Raw genomic sequence first — 18,348 nt, 5'->3', positions numbered from 1 at the left:
ATGCTACTCAGACAATAGCCCCTCGCACTTTCTCCAAGCTCCGAGGTTTCCAAATTTTCCTTTACCCCTGAATTGAATAGAGTAATTGGCTGGACCGATTATGCTACTAACTTCTCCTTCCTCCCCAATACCTCCTTATCATTACCTGAACCAGTCTCTGTTACCTGCTAATAATCAAAAGAATTAACCGTCCTGAGAAGAGAATGAAATGAAAGAACACAAAACCGGAAAAACTACAACTTCATGCTGGACAACTGTCTTAGCCTTTGGCTCAGGTGCTACTAACTGCATTTGAGGCCTTCCAGAACAGACTCATGAGTGCCCTTGGACCCTTCTCTAAGTGTTGGCCCCTCTGCAGTGGGTGGAATGGGCACCAGTGTGTCTCTGCTACCCTTGAAGCCGTGATGCTGGTAGCCTACACCTGGTACCTGTCTGTCAAATAACCTGAGCCAAGAAATTACTGCTCCACAACTTACTCTCCCGATCCAACATCCTGACAGTTAGTGTGACTTTTCAGGAAACAGTGTTTTGGACGTTCTCGGTTGCTGTCTCACTATTTACCTTCTCTGAAGGTCTAACCTAGCCTCCCAGTTACAATCTCATCTCACGAGGGGTCAAGAACATTTCAAAATCGTCAGGTTAAGAGGCTACCCAGGAGTGATCTTTTGGTGGCGGGGAAGGTCTAATGGCCGAAGCTATCAGTCCCTTCAATCAAGTTCCAACTCTTATTCTATTCAATTCGTTCTACCTAGTACCACCACTTTATGTTCACACTGGTTTATGGCTAATTGAAAGTATTTGATTTGTTACCACTACTCATATATTATACCTCTATTCTCAATAACATGAATACCCCTATCATCTATTATAACTCTAGGACTATCACATTGAATAACAAAAGTTTTGAGTATGACACAGTAGTATATTAGACACATTTCAATACACCTTTACCCAGACATATTTCATTAGTACACCATTGTATACTTGAGGATCCTGCATGGTGGTAATTGGATGACGTGTGTTTGTTTTACCTGGAGGAAAATCCATCAGCAGGAGGGATATGGGATGGCTCTATTGGTCTACCTTGTCCATCTTTCCAGAGTCCGCCAGACTCCTCACCACATCTCTTCACCTTCCAGACAGTTTATTCCTCAGGTAACACAAATCTTTATATATTAACCAATATGTGTATGCGTGCATGTGTGTGTGTATGTGTGTTCACATTATAAAACTAAAACAATACAACGAAAAACAAAACAAAACATAGATTTGTTAACTGTCACATAAAACCCTGCTGTCTATTTGACAGCTATGTTCGCCCTGGTGTGACAGCCATGTATAGTAATGTGTGTAAGTGTGGACCTTACTAGCAGCTACTTCAGTTGGTAACTGTGTCACTGTATAAAGTCCTCTATGTAGTGTCCTAATCATGTGCTGGTATTGCTATAAAACGATTTCTCAGTCACCTCAACATCGCCCCCTAGACTAGAAAAATGCTGAAGACCAATGTATATCAATCGATTTTCCCTCTGCCAACTCACATGTTATTCTCAGTACCTCACATTCAGCTACTTCACTAAGTGGGAAAGGCAAAGGGGTCTATTTCTATAACACTTTCTTCAAATATAACAGTATCCAGTACATGTCTGTCTAACAGTGAAAAAATATAAAACATGAAAATTCTACATTTTCTAGCGTTTCACATTATGTCGTATCTTGTGGTAAAAATCCTACTCCAATGTTCTATACAGAGATGCATATCTGTATGCCTAACCTCCAGCAATCTTCTATCCACCCTTTGTGCCTCCATATAAAGGCACATTTTTGTACAGGAGGCAAGAATCATAAAAACAAAACAGATATGCAATCTATAAAACATGAATCGTATTTCCACAACAGAACCTTTCTGCTTAAAATCAGCAGTTTCTATACACATGAAAACAAAACCCCTGACTGTTTCTGTAACTCATGTTAATCTAGTGTGTGTATCTCTGAACTTGTCTTATATTAAAAAAAAATAAAAATATGTCTTAGCCCCATTGTTGAGACTGTGTCTGATTTTATCTCTACCAGAGCAGAGAGAGAGAGGGAGAGAGAGAGGGAGGCAGAGAGAGAGAGGGAGAGAGGGAGAGAGGGAGGGAGAGAGGGAGGGAGGGAGAGAGGTACTAGCGTTTGTGTAAAGAATGAGAAATAGGAAAGCAATGAATGATGGGAATACAAAGATTTGAATACAAACATACATGCAGAAAGGGAGATTTTTACAACAAAATGACAGCTGGATTGGACTCTGACTCTATGGGGAAATGGCTGTATTCATTTAACCATGATCCCTCCCAAGAATGACTAGGGGGTCTTAACCGTGCAATCCAGTGTTGTCCGTCATTTGTTCATTAAGAACTCGGTATCTCATTGACTACATACCTTTTCAACGGACTTTCCTAACTTATAATAGAGAAATGTAAAAATTAACTGTTGATGACTCATCTGAGATACATAAACGATATTTTGGAGCAAAGTATGTATATACTTCATTGTTGGATAATGATTCTCAGCCAAACAAATTATCATGAGACACTGCAGCCTAAAACAAAGAGTGTTCCATTTGTCTATTGTTAATTAGTCTTTCAAGAGTAATTCTTCCATTTCTCTATCTCACCCCTCTAATCACTAAGTCTATACTCCTTTTTTTTGTCCCCTTTATCTGTGAGAAGAAAAACAAGATAGTTATCTTAAAACAGCAAACAAAACAAACATTTCCATTCTTTACCATTGGCCGGTGATTAGAAAAACAAGCATTTGACAACATAAAACAAACAAACAAACAAAATCAATAAAGATTACTTTTTAAACTCAGTTTCTTCCTAAAAGTACACACTAATACTTACCATAGATTAAACTTTACTTTGTCTAGTTGTAGGATTACAGGTCTGACCTGAACTCTAGAGTTGATTATTGCTTTCACGCACAGCATTTACTGCTATAACATGTGCGGGCAGGTGTGAGTTTTCTAGTCTATGTGAATTCCTTCTTGGATGATATCTATGTGACCCACCCCTATGTGTATTGTCACTTTCCTTTTTACAATCTCTCCTAATGTGTCCTTCTTCTCTGCAATTGTAACATCTCACTATTCTGGGTTTCCTGTTATGTGGGTTGTATGCTGGTGGTCGTGTGTGCAGTCCCTCTAGTGCTGGGATACTTACCATCATTACCCTATTAGTGTCTCTTTCTGTTTATTTTTATCATGTCCTATAGCTGACTCCCTGAGAACACTTACAGTACTTCCTCTCCAGTATGGTAATGAAGTTTGCACCCTTCTTTTCAAGTTTTCCCTGAGTCCATCCATTAGAACTTTAACAGCAACCTCTCTGTAGGGTACATTATCCTTTATGTCTGATACCCCAGTATATTTGGCCATCGCTATCAGAGCCCTGCAAAAATAGTCTGTTGCTTTTTCACTATCTTTTTGCTTGATAGTAAAAATTTTACTCCAGTCCACTATCACTGGAAAATATATGGCCAACTGTGTGATTATTTGTCTAATATTGTCCTGATTATCATCCTCGGTTAAGGATTCATCCTCCTCCAACATACAATCCTTAATGAACTTTTGTATATCAATATTGAGAGGAAGACAGGCCTTCAACATTACTCGGCAATCGTTATTAGTTGGCTCGTACACATTACCATAATATCTAATAAACTGCTGACATTTTGTCAAATCTTTCCTAGGATCAGGGAAATCAGACAAAATTGAAAATATTTCAGATCTAGTGCATGGATCACACTTTGCTACATGTTTTAAGGGAACATCACTATCTCTGTCCGCTTTCCCATTGGGAACTGCTGTTATGCAGACAGGATGTAAGTCTACCAAATGACTATGTTCTGAACTAGTTGCTGAAATTGCTGCTGCAGTACAATGGATGTCTCCCCCTGTGTTAACCTTTACATTATTCTCACCACTTTCAGCCGCTGCCCCTGCTGGGGGGACCGTCCCTCTTCTTTGTCCTAAAACATTACTTTTAACATTACTTAAAACAACATACAAGTTACTAGTTACAGTTTTTACATTTTTGGTATTGGCTGTACTATCCGCCGCGACCGAATTTGTCGCGGGCGTGTTTGCGCTCAGTTCGCCACGCTTAGCAACGTACACTTCCGGAATGCTTGTTTCCGGTACGCTTATTTCCGCTGAGCGCGCGCTTCCTTGCCACGTGTACCCTTCTTGTTGCCACAATTTTAAACAGTCATCATTTTCAGTTCTCATTTTTGTTGATTTAATCAATCGCACTTTATCTCTAACATTATTTAACACCTCTCAAGAGTACCTATGTTTGGGAAAGGTTTCACACACTCCCGGGTCATCTTGACCCATTTGTCGCAGTATGCCGTTGCATACGCACCGTATTTATTATACATAATATGCTTTGCCGAACCAACCGGCCATTCATTAGGCAGCACAACATGAACCATCTCTAGCGTTTGCTTCATATCCATTGTGAAAACAACCTATTTCTCAACGCTACACAAAAATACTTTTTACCGGTTCTCCTTTCAAACAGAACTTACTAGAGATTTTTATTCGTGGACGTTTTTAACAGGCACGTCCCCTTAAAGATATCAATGCCCTTCCTAGTTTGAGTACTTTACCACTGTTAGCACCCAATATCAATCAAGAATATCAGTGGTTGCAGCGTATTTCCTCCCACATCTCCCAAGTCGCAATCACGGCTGCACTAAATCAACCATGCGGTCCGATCGCACCGCTTACGGATACTAACTATCAGTAAGCTTTGCGATTAATATTTGGGAATGCCGCGAAAACCTGTTATTTTCGCTTCGAGTATGCCATGCATACTCTGTGGTGTCTCTTTATCACCTGCTCTTATTCAAACAGAACACCACTCACACAAAGGTTTCTTTATATCCTGCTCAGCCCTAGAACAGAACCTTTGTTGTGAGGTCACCTTTTTTACCATGCCCCGTCAGACACACCTGAACCAAAGCGCTATCAATTTTAAATAGTTCCACACTGCCCTCCCAATACTCAATCACGGCCTTGCCATGCAGTCGATTTGCACAGCTCAATGATTCAATGCGGACCACAGATAACACCGCAATGCTCTGTCCCTTACAGCAAACAATACCCTTTATCAGTGAATGTCGTGATTAGTATTGGGTGCACGTGAAAAAACCTATAGTTGCCTATAGTTACCAGTATACTTTTGCCTTTATGTATAAATAACATTCACATACACACACATAACCTTTTCTGTACAGAAAATAAATTTCCTAAACAATGGCACTATCTTTTCAGAGATTTTACCAAGTGATTACACTATGCATAGATAACAAACTATGATCATGACTGTTTACACACGTGGCAATATTACCGGAAGTACACATACGCAAGGCAGGAAGTACACATACGCTATGCAATGCAATACACTTTAAAACGTAAAACGACAATAAAAAGAAACATTTTTCTTTCTTGTCCCTAGATTCTAATTAGCGTTCCTTCAGTCTATGCAACAATGGACATTTGGTCTCTCAACACAAAGTGAACCACAGGTCTTAAACACATTGCGTTCTTTCCTGCTATGCAACGCGTCCGTCAATCCACCCTTTGTTGAGGAACCGAATAACGTAAGTGTTGCATACCTGCCGATAATGTAACTCCTAAACTCACGAGCCCCCAATTATTAAAGTAATTCTATTGTTTTAAAATAAGCATTGCCCAATCAATTGTATGTGTTTCCAAAGCACTTTGTTATTTAATTTTAGCAGATGTAAATAGTCAACAATTCAATACATTATTATATTATGATAAAGTACAGTACAGCCAATACCAAAAGATAAATACATACATACCGCTGCAATCGCTGCACTTCCATGGGTCCCAATGGAACAGTATATCTTTTAGATAACTGTGGTCAGAGTAGACTGGCTGGCAGCTGCAGCTGTGATCATATATATATTCATTCAGTGTTACAGAGAACAATGCAAATGACGTAGCTTGCTTCTATAGGTCCAGACAAAGGGTATCTCCAGGGCAAACAGGCCATAGGCTGATTCAATCTAAGGAATCCAAAGGTGGGGGTCGTCCCTCTAGGGGGTCTGCTCCTTTCATGGCCAGCATCATACAAAGGTTCATTCCCTAATATCAACTAAAGTATGCAATGTGCGATCTCTTCGCCAACTGCATCGGACAGCTGCTGATGAATAGGGTTTCAGTATGATACCAGACATGCCACCTTTCCCACAACCTGAACCATATATATCACTGAAGTGCACATATAATCTTATTATATAAACTAATAATAAACCAAATGCTATCTGCTCATAAATTACAGTGTAACGGAACCAATATCAATATGAATTATATAAATAACTTAATGTTGTAATGCGAGTGTGTGCGTTCGTATTTTACCGTGCAAACGCACCACGCCACGTGTTACGTGGCGTACGGATCGCATTTGCATGGCTAAACTATACTAAACCAATATACTTTCGTTCATCCAATTATACGACTTCAACAGTAGTAATATAGATTGCAGCTCCTAATTTTTGGGACTGCAGAAACAGTGAACGTAGTAATATAGATTGCAGTTCCTATTTTTTGGGACTGCAGAAACAGTGAACGTAGTAATATAGATTGCAGTTCCTATTTTTTGGGACTGCAAGAATATATTGCTCTAGAATATTTTTTATACTTTTTAAATTATTTTTTTATATATTTTTTTTTTTTTAAGATATTTTTATAATTATAAAATTACTATGGACTTAGCAGAAAAAAACACAGGACAAAAGCACCACTGGACTCAGCAGGACAGACACTGGCCAAAGCACCACTGGAATCAGCAGGACAGAGCACTGGACAAAGTACTACTGGACTCAGCAGGACAGAGCACTGGACAAAGCACCACTTGACTAAACTAATCAGCAGGACAGAGCACAGGATCTCAACAACCTCCCTCTTCAGTGATCGCAGGGAGAATGAAGATGGCGGCCGCGAGCGGAGCATTTATGACATCCGAGTCTCGCGATATCCGACGCGAGACTTGGATGTCATAGCTTCGTTTTGGATTCCTTTGGCGGCCGGAAGTACCCGAACAGTGCTCGGATCCCGTCGGATCTGCACTGTTCGGGTGGGCTCGGATTAGCGAAATCCGAGCCCGCTCATCTTTAATATATATATACAAGTTAACCCGTGCATGATACCCATGCATTCTAGTAAAACCAAGCTACTTAAGATGTTAAAAAGGTTCTTGTCATGCATTTGGGGCTAGGCCAGGCCTCCTCAGGGGAAGAGCGTTACTTCCCGACGTAAGCGTCCTTTTTTAAGGTGGTTTTGTCCACATGTCACCACCTCATCATTCTTCTCCATCACCTCATCCTTCATCTTCTTCGCCACATCCTTAATCTCCATCGTCTTACTGTTGTAAAACCTCTCGATACACAACGTTTCTGCTAAACATCTTATCGCTGTGCTCAATCAGTCTTCCTTGAAGGGCAGTATTCATAACCTGCACTTTCACATCACTGCTTCTCCGTACTCGTGAAAATGCGACATACAATTGTCCATGACCAAACACAGGCTCTGGTAAATAAATACCCACACGGTCAAGAGTTTGAGCCCTCAACTCGTAAATTTAACCTTTACTACCCCTCCCACGGGGGGAAGGGGGGATGATGGAAGTTAACGGACTTCACTATTATAATTTTTTTGTCAAATAATGTCAGTATACCAAATTTCAGGTCAATTGGATGAGCCCTTTCTGAGAAAATAGTTTTTTCCACACACACACGAACACACGCCGCTAGGCTTTTATATATTAGATTAGATAATGCTAAGAATTTAGTAGGTCAGTGTAGTACATAACACTGCCTAGCAGGTGGCGCTGCAGCTTGAGCACTCTGTCACCTGGTAGTTTTTTACACACACACACACTAACACACGCCGCTAGGCTTTTATATATTAGATATAGTGTGTGTGTGTAAAAAAATATATATGTATGTACAAAAAAGTGATTTTATATATATATATATATATATATATATATATATATATATATACACAAGTTAACCCGTGCATGCTACTCTTGCATTCTAGTCAAATCAAGCTACTTAAGGTGTTAAAAAGGTTCTTGACATGCATTTGGGCCTAGCCCAGGCCTCCTCAGGGGAAGAGCGTTACTTCCCGACGCAAGCGCCCTTTTTTAACGTGGTTTTGTCCACATGTCACCACCTCCTCATTTTTCTCCATCACCTCATCCTTCATCTTCATCGCAACATCCTTCATCAAGCTACTTAAGGTGTTATAAACTCCCCACTGTCACCCCCGGCAACCACCAACCACTCCCAACTGTCACTTCTCCTTCAAGAAATATATAGGTCAGTGTATAACTCTGCCCAGCAGGTGGCGCTGCAGCTTGGTTTGTTTTTTTTCACACACGCCACTAGGCATTTATATAGTAGACATGGTGAGTCAAAAGTCGCAGTACACCCTTTTATTTCATAAACTCTACAGGAATTGGGAAACCTGAATACTCCAGTAAGGTATGGGTGACGTGGTCTATCTTTTACGGTATGTACCAAACATGGGCGCCATCTTGAAATCGGCCATCTTGAATCTAAGTCAATTTTTTTAAATGGAAAGAGGGTTGTGTGATATATCAAATAACATCAGCATTTTCTGACAAGTTCATTTCTGTAACCAGATTTGAAATAGCAGTTATGGTTCAAAAGTTACAAAAGGCACATTTTGTTTGGAATTACAGGCTGGACTGTTCTCCATAAAGGACAGTCACTTAATGTGTTCAACATTTTGTCCCTCTTGGTCAACAGACATTTGAAGGCGCTGGATCCAATCGTCATGCACTCGCAGAGAGATTTCCGCAGAAATGCTGGCACACGCTTCTTCAATGCGTTGCTGGAGATGGTGTCTGTTTCTTATTTTCTGTACATATACGAGTTTCTTTAAATGACCCCACAGATAAAAGTCAGGTGGTGTGAGATCGGGTGATCTGGGTGGCCATTCCACAGAACCACGTCAGCCAATCCAATGACCAGGAAATTGACCATCTAACCACTGACAAACAACTGCTCCGTAGTGTGGTGGAGCCTCATCCTGTTGAAAGTAACAGGGAAAGCTGCCATCTTCATTCAGAACTGAGGGAAACACCACTTATTGCAGCATTTCGAGGTAGCGTTGAGCATTTAGGGTCTGGTCAATGAAAAAGGGTCCAATTACATGGGTACCCCATATCTCACACCACACCATAACCTTTACGTCACCAACTACCTTGGAAGGTTCCATCCAGCGTGGATTCTGGTCACTCCAGTACCTGTGGTTGTGACGGTTAACTTCACCACTGACATAAAAGTTTGCCTCATCATTGAACAATATGCCCTGTGCAAAAGAGGGATCTTGTTGATGTTGCTCTAAGGCCCATGTGCAAAACTGCATATGTCTGTCTGGGTCATCCTCTGCTAGGTGCTGGAGTAACTGAATCTTGAATGGATGCCATCGATGGGCATGAAGGATTCGTATGATCCATGACTGGCTGATTCCACATTCTGCTGACAAACGTTGTGTGCTGCGTTGTGGGCTCTTTACGAAGGACGCCAAAACCATTGTTGAGGTTGTCTCGTCAGTAGCACTTTTTGGACGGCCACTCCGTGCCTTGTCAGCCACAGTCCCAGTTTCTCGGAATTTGGAAATTAAGCACCTGACAGTGTTGCGTGAAATTGGAGGTCTTTCTGGGTGCCGGTTGTTAAAATCTGCAGCTATGACACTGAAACTTCGTTCTCCAGACATCAAAATGACCTCAATTCTCTCCTCCTTGGTCAAAGCCATCTTCAGTTACCTGCGACAAAAAAAGCGTTGTAACTTTTGAACCATAACTGGTTACAGAAATGAACTTGTCAGAAAATGCTGATGTTATTTGATATATCACACGACCCCCTTTCCATTTAATTTTTTTTTACTTAGATTCAAGATGGCTGATTTCAAGATGGCGCCCATGTTTGGTACATACCATAAAAGATAGACCACGTCACCCATACCTTACTGGAGTATTCAGGTTTCCCAATTCCTGTAGAGTTTTTGAAATAAAAGGGTGTACTGCGACTCTTGACTCACCCTGTGTATATATATATATATATATATATATATATATATGGGCCCCCTTAACTTACCTTAAGTCCCATCCCCTTCTCTTCTTTTTTCCGCGCTGAGTCTCTTCTGCGCTCCTCCGTGCTGTACTGCGAGCACAGCACGGAAGAGGGGACCAGGGAGGGAGCCAGATCGCCAGCTGATGTGACCGCGTGACCGCGAGGTAAGTATTTTCTTTTTTTTTTTGCATGTTTTTTTTTAGAGCTCCCTCGGACGAGCCCCCTTGCCCCGCAGGGCCCCTAGGCACCTGCCTATTGTGCCCAATGGAAGAGACGGCCCTGAACCAGAGCAGTCTTAACACATGGGCACACTGGACAGTTTCCTGGGGGCCCCACAAGCATAGGGGCCCCATAGGCATGGCCGCCAAGAGAAATTTTGGGCCCCGGTACGGCAACTTCATGGGGCTTCCCAATAGTCAACTAGAAGAGAAACCCACGTGCCAGAACCATAGCGCGGCCGGTGCAGCCACCCAGGGCACAAGGTCTAGGGGGCGCAACGGCCCCGTTATTAAATAAGTCACAGCTCCAGATACATATCTGGGGCTGATGCAGAGTCAGCGCTACAGATTGCGGTATAAGCTGCACAGCGGGGGGCGCCATGTTGCAGAGGTACTCCAGCCTCTATTGCCACTTTACAGAAAAAGTGCACTAAGGAGCTCCTGCGCAGTTCAGCACAGGACTCTCTGACGAAAAGCCGGTCTGCCCACCCACTTCGTGCTGAGTGACATGCTGAACAGCTGAAAGAGGCGCCCCTCCACCGTGGTCAGCCCTTCAGCTTGTCCAGCTCAGCAATCTGCCTGCTACATAAGTATTGTGACTGCACATGTTTCTTCCTCTGTCTTCTTCTTTGAATCTCTCTCTCTCCCCTTCCCCCTATCTCCCCCTCAGCCTGTGTGTCTCCCTTTCCCCCTCCTCTTTCCCTTGACCCCCCTCAGCCTGTGTGTCTCCCCTTCCCCTTCCCCCTGCCCCCTCAGCCTGTGTGTCTACACACACATGTCCCCCTCTGCCCAGCAGCTTTAATCGCACATGTCCCCCTCTGCCCAGCAGCTTTAATCGCACATGTCCTCCTCTGCACATCAGCTTTAATCACATATGTCCCCCTCTGCCCAGCAGCTTTAATAGCACATGACCGCTTTCTCTTACCTTTTTTCCCACTACACAGGAGCATGAAGATATCCAGCAAGCCCGCCTGCACTGTGTCATGTGACTGCAGCAGTCACATGACCTGCTGATGCCTAATGCAGATGGATGCAGCCTGTGCAGTCCCTGCATAGACTTTTGCAGCGCATAGTATGGCTGTGACAGTCTATACAGGGATCGGCACGGAGCAGGTAATCAGTATACGCTCTTCCTCTCTCTGTGCCACTGCCCATAGGTTTGCCAACTTTCAGTATATTATTCTGGGAGATTTATTCAGAACCTTCAAACCCTCTTTATTAAAACGTTTAGGTGAACTAATCACTTCAGTATCAGCTCCGCAGCACAAGACCATTGACTTCAAGACAATTATAAAGCAATTCTCTGCAAAGAAATTTTGCAAATGTTTGTGATGAATACGTGATTAATAATAAATCATTCATTGTAATTGTGCACTGTTCCATTTCCGTCTGTATGATTTACCAACGGGGTACCATTTTTATGTTGAATTTCTTGTTTTTCAACTTCAAGGCTCATGTTATATTGTGCAAACGTTTGTGTGGATAAATCTCTGCTGTACAGCATGTTTTTTATTGTTTAAACACTGACTTTGTTGGAGGTACCAATAAATATAAACTTAATTTTATCGATAATTTACATTTTTATTCCTGTGAGTGGTTGTGTAGGCCGGGGTCCAGTGAATTGTTTTGCCCAGGGGCCTATAATGCTGTTAAAGACAGCCCTGGGTACAACACACTCTATTCATATCTCCCATAATGGAGGACAAACCCCCCCCCCCCCCAAAAAAAAAAACTCCTTTTGCGGTTCAAAATCTTGCTTATGCGTATAAAAACAGTAGTAAAAGCAGATGCGTGATGTCACATACTGATTTTGCTGGGCTTTGTCACACACTGACTTTGAGAAGAGTGTTACAACTCTGCCTATATGTTGTATGTGGCAGCAGTACCTCAAATCCACCAAAGATCCTGCTGTTCTGCCCCTGAACTGTACACCATGCCTGTAGGAGTTAATCTCCTCACCTGATTAGAATTGCACCTGTCTCACAGCTTTAAATACCTGCCTCAATCTGTGCTCTGTGCAGTTTATCGTTGATCTGTGGCTGCTGCTTGTTTCTCCCTGTTCCAATGTTTGTGCTACTGCTGCTTGATCTCCCGTTGTTACCTCGGCCTGATTAACGGTTTATGCTTATTCGCTTGTGACCCTGAAGTCTCCCTGGATACTGGTTTCAGCTTGAACTCTTGTTGCCCAGACTTTGCATGGTCAATGGACTCAGCTACTTTGTTTGCTTCCCTGGACAGACTCGTGCATCCTGGCAATAGGGTAACTATACTTGTTCCTGCATTTTAACTGTATCTGTCATTGCTTGGAATCTGTTGCTCTGTGGACTTTCCTGTCATTCATCACACCTGTTCATATTTGTGTATTGTAGTTATACCTGTTTATGCTGCTACGTGAAAATCTGCATATTCCACAAACTGAAATTATCCTTGTTCATATGTTTTGCCTGAATAAAAACATTTGGTTGTTATACTTCTGTTGCCGCTTGCAGAATTATAACAAAGAGTATAAGTGTTGCTGACTTGCATGTGTGCTATCGCACATCTGATTTAAGTGTGCCTAAGTAGCACTAGTTTTCTTATTACAAGCATTACTGAATAAAATTAGAGAATTAAAAATACTGAGATTTTAAACATATGGAAGTAGATCCTCTGTCTTATGCTGAATTGTTTTTGTATGCCATGCGATTTGTTTTGCTAATGGCATCTATACATTTATAAGTCTGTTTATCTGTACACATTTTTCTAATCTATATGTACTTAAGTAATCTTGTAATTTTGTTGTATGTGTTAACCCCCTATTTACAGCCCTGCAGAAGCCCTGTGGTGTCTTATAAATAAAAGAATAGTTGACTAAGGATAGGCTGTGGTGTAATATTTAAAAAAAAAAAAAAAAAAAAAAGAATGCATTAAATAATAGAAGGTGTACATGAGGCAGAAGTAATCATTGATTATATCCTGGAGCATGGGGGAAAAAAAGGGCTGAGCACGATGCAAACAAGCAGTCCTAACCAGAAATGCTGTCATCTGAGGAAATGTAACGTCCCCAAACCCTCAATTTTAACCAAATTCATGTAAAATTTTAATTCCCTGCGATCTTCCAATATCTTTTCGGGAGATCCAGGTTGAAAATAGATTAGACAGATCTGAGATGTCAAGGACACTGTACACCTGTGTCATGGTGTACAGGGTCGGACTGGCCCGCCGGTGGACCGGACTATCCACCGGTAGGCCCCGACCCTGAATCGCTCCCCTCTTCGTTGGTGGGGGGAGCTAGAAACTTTAATAGTAAAAATAAAAAAAACAAAACAAAAAAAAAACCTCACGTGACCGCAGCGCCGGCTCCGTTCGCATTGAATGCCGGGCGTGATGTCATCACGCCCGACGTTCAGTGAGGAGCGCCGGCAAGACAGAGGAGAAGAAAAGGAAGAAGCAGATAGAAAAGGTAAGTGATAGGGGAGCATGGAACAGAGAAGGGGGAGCATGGAACAGAGAAGGGGGAGCATGGAACAGAGAAGGGGGAGCATGGAACAGAGAAGGGGGAGCATGGAACAGAGAAGGGGGAGCATGGAACAGAGAAGGGGGAGCATGGAACAGAAATAGAAGCATGGAACAGAGAAGGGGGAGCATGGAACAGAGAAGGGGGAGCATGGAACAGAGAAGGGGGAGCATGGAACAGAGAAGGGGGAGCATGGAACAGAGAAGGGGGAGCATGGAACAGAGAAGGGGGAGCATGGAACAGAGAAGGGGGAGCATGGAACAGAGAAGGGGGAGCATGGAACAGAGAAGGGGGAGCATGGAACAGAAATAGAAGCATGGAACAGAGAAGGGGGAGCATGGAACAGAGAAGGGGGAGCATGGAACAGAGAAGGGGGAGCATGGAACAGAGAAGGGGGAGCATGGAACAGAGAAGGGGGAGCATGGAACAGAGAAGGGGGAGCATGGAACAGAGAAGGGGGAGCATGGAACAGAGAAGGGGGAGCATGGAACAGAGAAGGGGGAGCATGGAACAGAAATAGAAGCATGGAACAGAGAAGGGGGAGCATGGAACAGAGAAGGGGGAGCATGGAACAGAGAAGGGGGAGCATGGAACAGAGAAGGGGGAGCATGGAACAGAGAAGGGGGAGCATGGCAGAGTGAAGGGGAAGCACAGACAGTATGGCAGTGTGTGAAGGGGAGCCAGGAGAAGGGGGAAGCAAAAGCAGCATGGAGGGTGCAGTGTGATTATAAGGAGGCACATCATGGTGATGAAGGGGCACAGTAATGTGTGTGTGATGGCACAACGGGCTTGTGGCAATGTAATGTGTGTGTGGTGGCTAAATAATGGGTGCTATTTTCTTTGTAGGGTGAAGATGGGGCAATTTAATTTTATAGTGGGGACTATTAATTTAAGATGGGGTGGTTTGGGCGCTATTAATTGAATGTGGGGCTGAGTTTGAGGAGCATGAGGTATATTTATTAAATGTGAATATGAATTAATTAATGGCAGTGACGGTTGCAGGAAATAGGTATATTTATTATATGTAAATGTGATTAATTTATTGCAGGGGCTGTCTGTTGGGAGGGATATAGGTTTATTAAATGGGAATACTATTACTTTTATGTTGGGGCTGGAGGAAGTCCTAAGTATTAAATGTGGGTCCTATTGATTTAACGCCGGGGCTGGTTGGAATTTTCTAAATGTACCCATTATTTTTTCCAAATAGGACCCCTCAACATTCCAGGATCCAGACAAGCCGCAGCTAAAGAAACCAGCAGCCACAGGTGGTGACAAGAACAGGTAGGACAGTCTGTCAAATGTTCTGAGTCTAGTGCAGGCTTGGCTAACCTGTGGCACTCCAGGTGTTGTGAAACTACAAGTCCCAGCATACCCTTCCAGCAATAGGCTGCTATATATTGGTAAAGTATGCTGAGGCTTGTAGTTTCACAACACCTGGAGTGCCACAGGTTAGTCAAGCCTGGTCTAGTGGGATAATCCCGATTTTTATTTTTATTTTTTATTTTTTTGTGACTGTTCTGCCCAAACTAAGGTGCAGATCAAGACTGTACTCTTTATACACACTGCATTCTTTATATACTACACTATTGTGCTAGCTGTCCTTTGTGGGCTGACCACTCCCCCTCCAGTGTCTGGTCTCGCCTCTTTGGTTGGCCACACCCCCTCTGGGCCCCTAGCGTTGCTGTCCCCTGGTGGGCCCTTCATGCCCCAGTCCGACACTGATGGTGTAGATGTCAAATGTGGAAATACTGTTCACTTTACAAATTCCACACAAAAGCAGGTATTTATGTCTGGCCTTTGGATGAGAAAAATGGGACTACATCATTCACTTGTGGACATCAGAATGACATCCAGCCTAAGCAAAATCTTGAACTTCTTTGTTTACTATCTCTGTTTTCTCTTCGGGGATCCCATTAGGTCTGGTCAAACAATGTATATCAGATTTTTATTTTTTTGTACTGTAGCCTTAATGGACTACAAATGTCCTGGCTATCTGTTTATTAATAAATTAAGCAAAGACTCTAATTAGCATCAGTACTGATTAGCATACCTATAGAAAGACTCATATTGATTGTTGGGTAAACCACACAATTACAGACTGTGCACATGTAAACTCGGTTCTCCCAAATTGATTCCAGGAGGCTTCCGTTCTCATGGTCACATGGATCGAGGAGACGTAGTACTCTAACTTTGGCAGACCTGAATCTGAGGGTATCAAGCATGGACCCAGGGACAAGTACATTGCACATAGCTCCTTTTTATATATCGCAATGTAAGTGCATTTTTTTTTTTTATGTACAATATATTTTGTAATGTTGTTTTACCATATGGAGCTTCTCTCCTCTTTACACATGTGAGGGATCAATAAAATTCATCTGAAGGTCCTGGTTCAAAGATAGAATACAGGAAAAAAAATTGAAACCTTAACAAACAGCAGAACAGATGTACCCGATTTGCTTTGTGATCTCAAACAAAGGAAAAGGGACTTTCTTTGTGGCTCATAAGGAATCATTTACTGCCTTTCAGCAGCAGTTAACGGTCCCATTGCCTTATTGTACACCTGGCTTTATGAGCACTACTGTTATCATTGTTATATATTATTCTTTGTCAAACAATGTCCCCTGACAATGTAACAATATTACAAGTGCAGGTACCTATGATGCTGTTTTATGTAGGGCTTTGAAAGTCAATAAGCATATCTTGAAACAGATTTGCCATTAGAGGCAGTCATTGATGGGAATGGATTACAGCTGTTAAGTGGAGGGAATGGGCTGGTTAATTAACAGCTTGGCTGCTGCATACGCTGTGTGCCTTCCAGTATACCAAAATTTTCAGGTGCTCAGTTAGACTAAAATCCTGTGGACATTGTTCTCAAATGCTGCAGAGAGGTCAGAGAGGATGTCATCAGAAGATCGTTAAGCACATGTATCAGGGCTGTTTTAGTATGGTTACCTCTTGATTGGAGTGAATCATAAATATCATGGGTTGAAAGGTGGGTTTCCAGTTGGGTTGCGAACAGCTTTTCAATAACCTACCATAGAAGTGGCAGGTTTGATATTGACTTGTAGCTAGTCAAACAGTCCAGGTCTAAAGAGGATTTATTTAGAAGAGGACTGACAACTGCTTCCTTTAGGGGTTCAGGAAAAATGCCTGTTTGTAATGATTGTTGTACTATTTTGGCAAATACTCGACCAATTACATCAATATACCCTATTGCAAGGTTCATTGGGGCTGCTTCCAAATGATAGGTTGCTGGGAAACATTCCTAGGGTAATTTTAATAATATCTTCTACATCCAGGGAGTGAAATCTAGTCCAAGAGGAGAGATAATCCATTTTCTAGTCTGCACTCGTTTGATGGCACTGTTAGGATTCCAGCCCAAATGGATGATACATTATCTGCAAAGAAGGTTGCAACTCATTGCACCTTGACTTGAAAAAGGTTGCATCAGGCTGCAGACATGCTGATCTGCAATGTGTTTTCACTACATGGAAAAGCTGAGCTTGCCTGTCTTCTGCCATAATCTCACATGACCGGAACGCTTAACTTCTTACGAGTGATTGTGCACTGGTAGTTCTCATTATGTTTGATTAGTTTCAGCTTATCCTCTACCATGTCTTCCACCATCACATTTTAAGCCTGTGATCCCTCTTCAGCTCCCCAATACTGTTGTCAAACCAAGGTGTTTGGTAGTGTGGTATGTGTGTATATATATGAACAGGAATTATGGTAGACCTTGGGTCCGCTACATCCCTATTATACTAATGGACAAGAGAACAAGAATCCTCGCAGGCACCCATTAGGTCAGAGAGATCTAAATTCTCTGACAGAGATGGGAAGTAACATCCCTAGTTTACGTTACCTGGAGATATTCATGGACAAAGTTACATTTCGATAGGTTTCGACTGAGAACTAAATGGGGAGGTGGTCTGATCAAGTAACTTTATTGTTAAGCCAGATACTTCTAACCTAATTGGAAATCAAGATCAAGGGCTAGATTTACTAAGCTGCTGGTTTGAAAAAGTGGGGATGTTGCCTATAGCAACCAATCAGATTCTAGCTGTCATTTTGTAGAAGGTACTAAATAAATAAAAGCTAGAATCTGGTTGCTATATGCAACTTCCCCACTTTTTCAAACCCGCAGCTTAGTAAATCTAGCCCCAAGTGTGTAATGACTTCTGGGCCTTGCAGAAGGAATAATTTGGGCGAGACCCAAAACCTTCATTATGCAGAAAAGTTCTTGGCTGAAGATGTGAGCGTTTATTATCAATCCATACATTGAAATCTCCCTTTTTTGATGCTCCAGGACTAGACCAGCAACAATGTCTGTGAGGTCTTGCAAAATTTCTTCCCATCTGCAGGGGGTGGTAGATGAGAAGAACTCCTAAACCTTAACCTGTAGGAAAAGAGATCTCTACTAGTTCCAAAACCAATGTTACCTTAAGTGCCTTAAGC

At 42.3% G+C, this 18,348-nt stretch overlaps 1 protein-coding gene across 1 annotated transcript in view; it reads left to right on the top strand.

Moving 5' to 3' along the window:
- Positions 1 to 18,348, top strand: part of COL9A1 (collagen type IX alpha 1 chain) — a 236,842-nt gene that overhangs the window by 8,676 nt on the left and 209,818 nt on the right. Inside the window, exon 2 of the mRNA XM_075202592.1 lies at positions 16,032 to 16,165. Coding sequence (XP_075058693.1) covers positions 16,164 to 16,165 — 2 coding nt within the window. The 5' untranslated portion in view covers positions 16,032 to 16,163. The remainder of the gene's footprint in view (positions 1 to 16,031; positions 16,166 to 18,348) is intronic.

The sequence above is a fragment of the Mixophyes fleayi genome, chromosome 3, assembly GCF_038048845.1.
Source record: "Mixophyes fleayi isolate aMixFle1 chromosome 3, aMixFle1.hap1, whole genome shotgun sequence".
NCBI lineage: Eukaryota > Metazoa > Chordata > Amphibia > Anura > Limnodynastidae > Mixophyes > Mixophyes fleayi.
The sequence above is the reverse complement of the archived record's forward strand: the minus strand, read 5'-3'. Positions and strand labels throughout refer to the sequence as shown.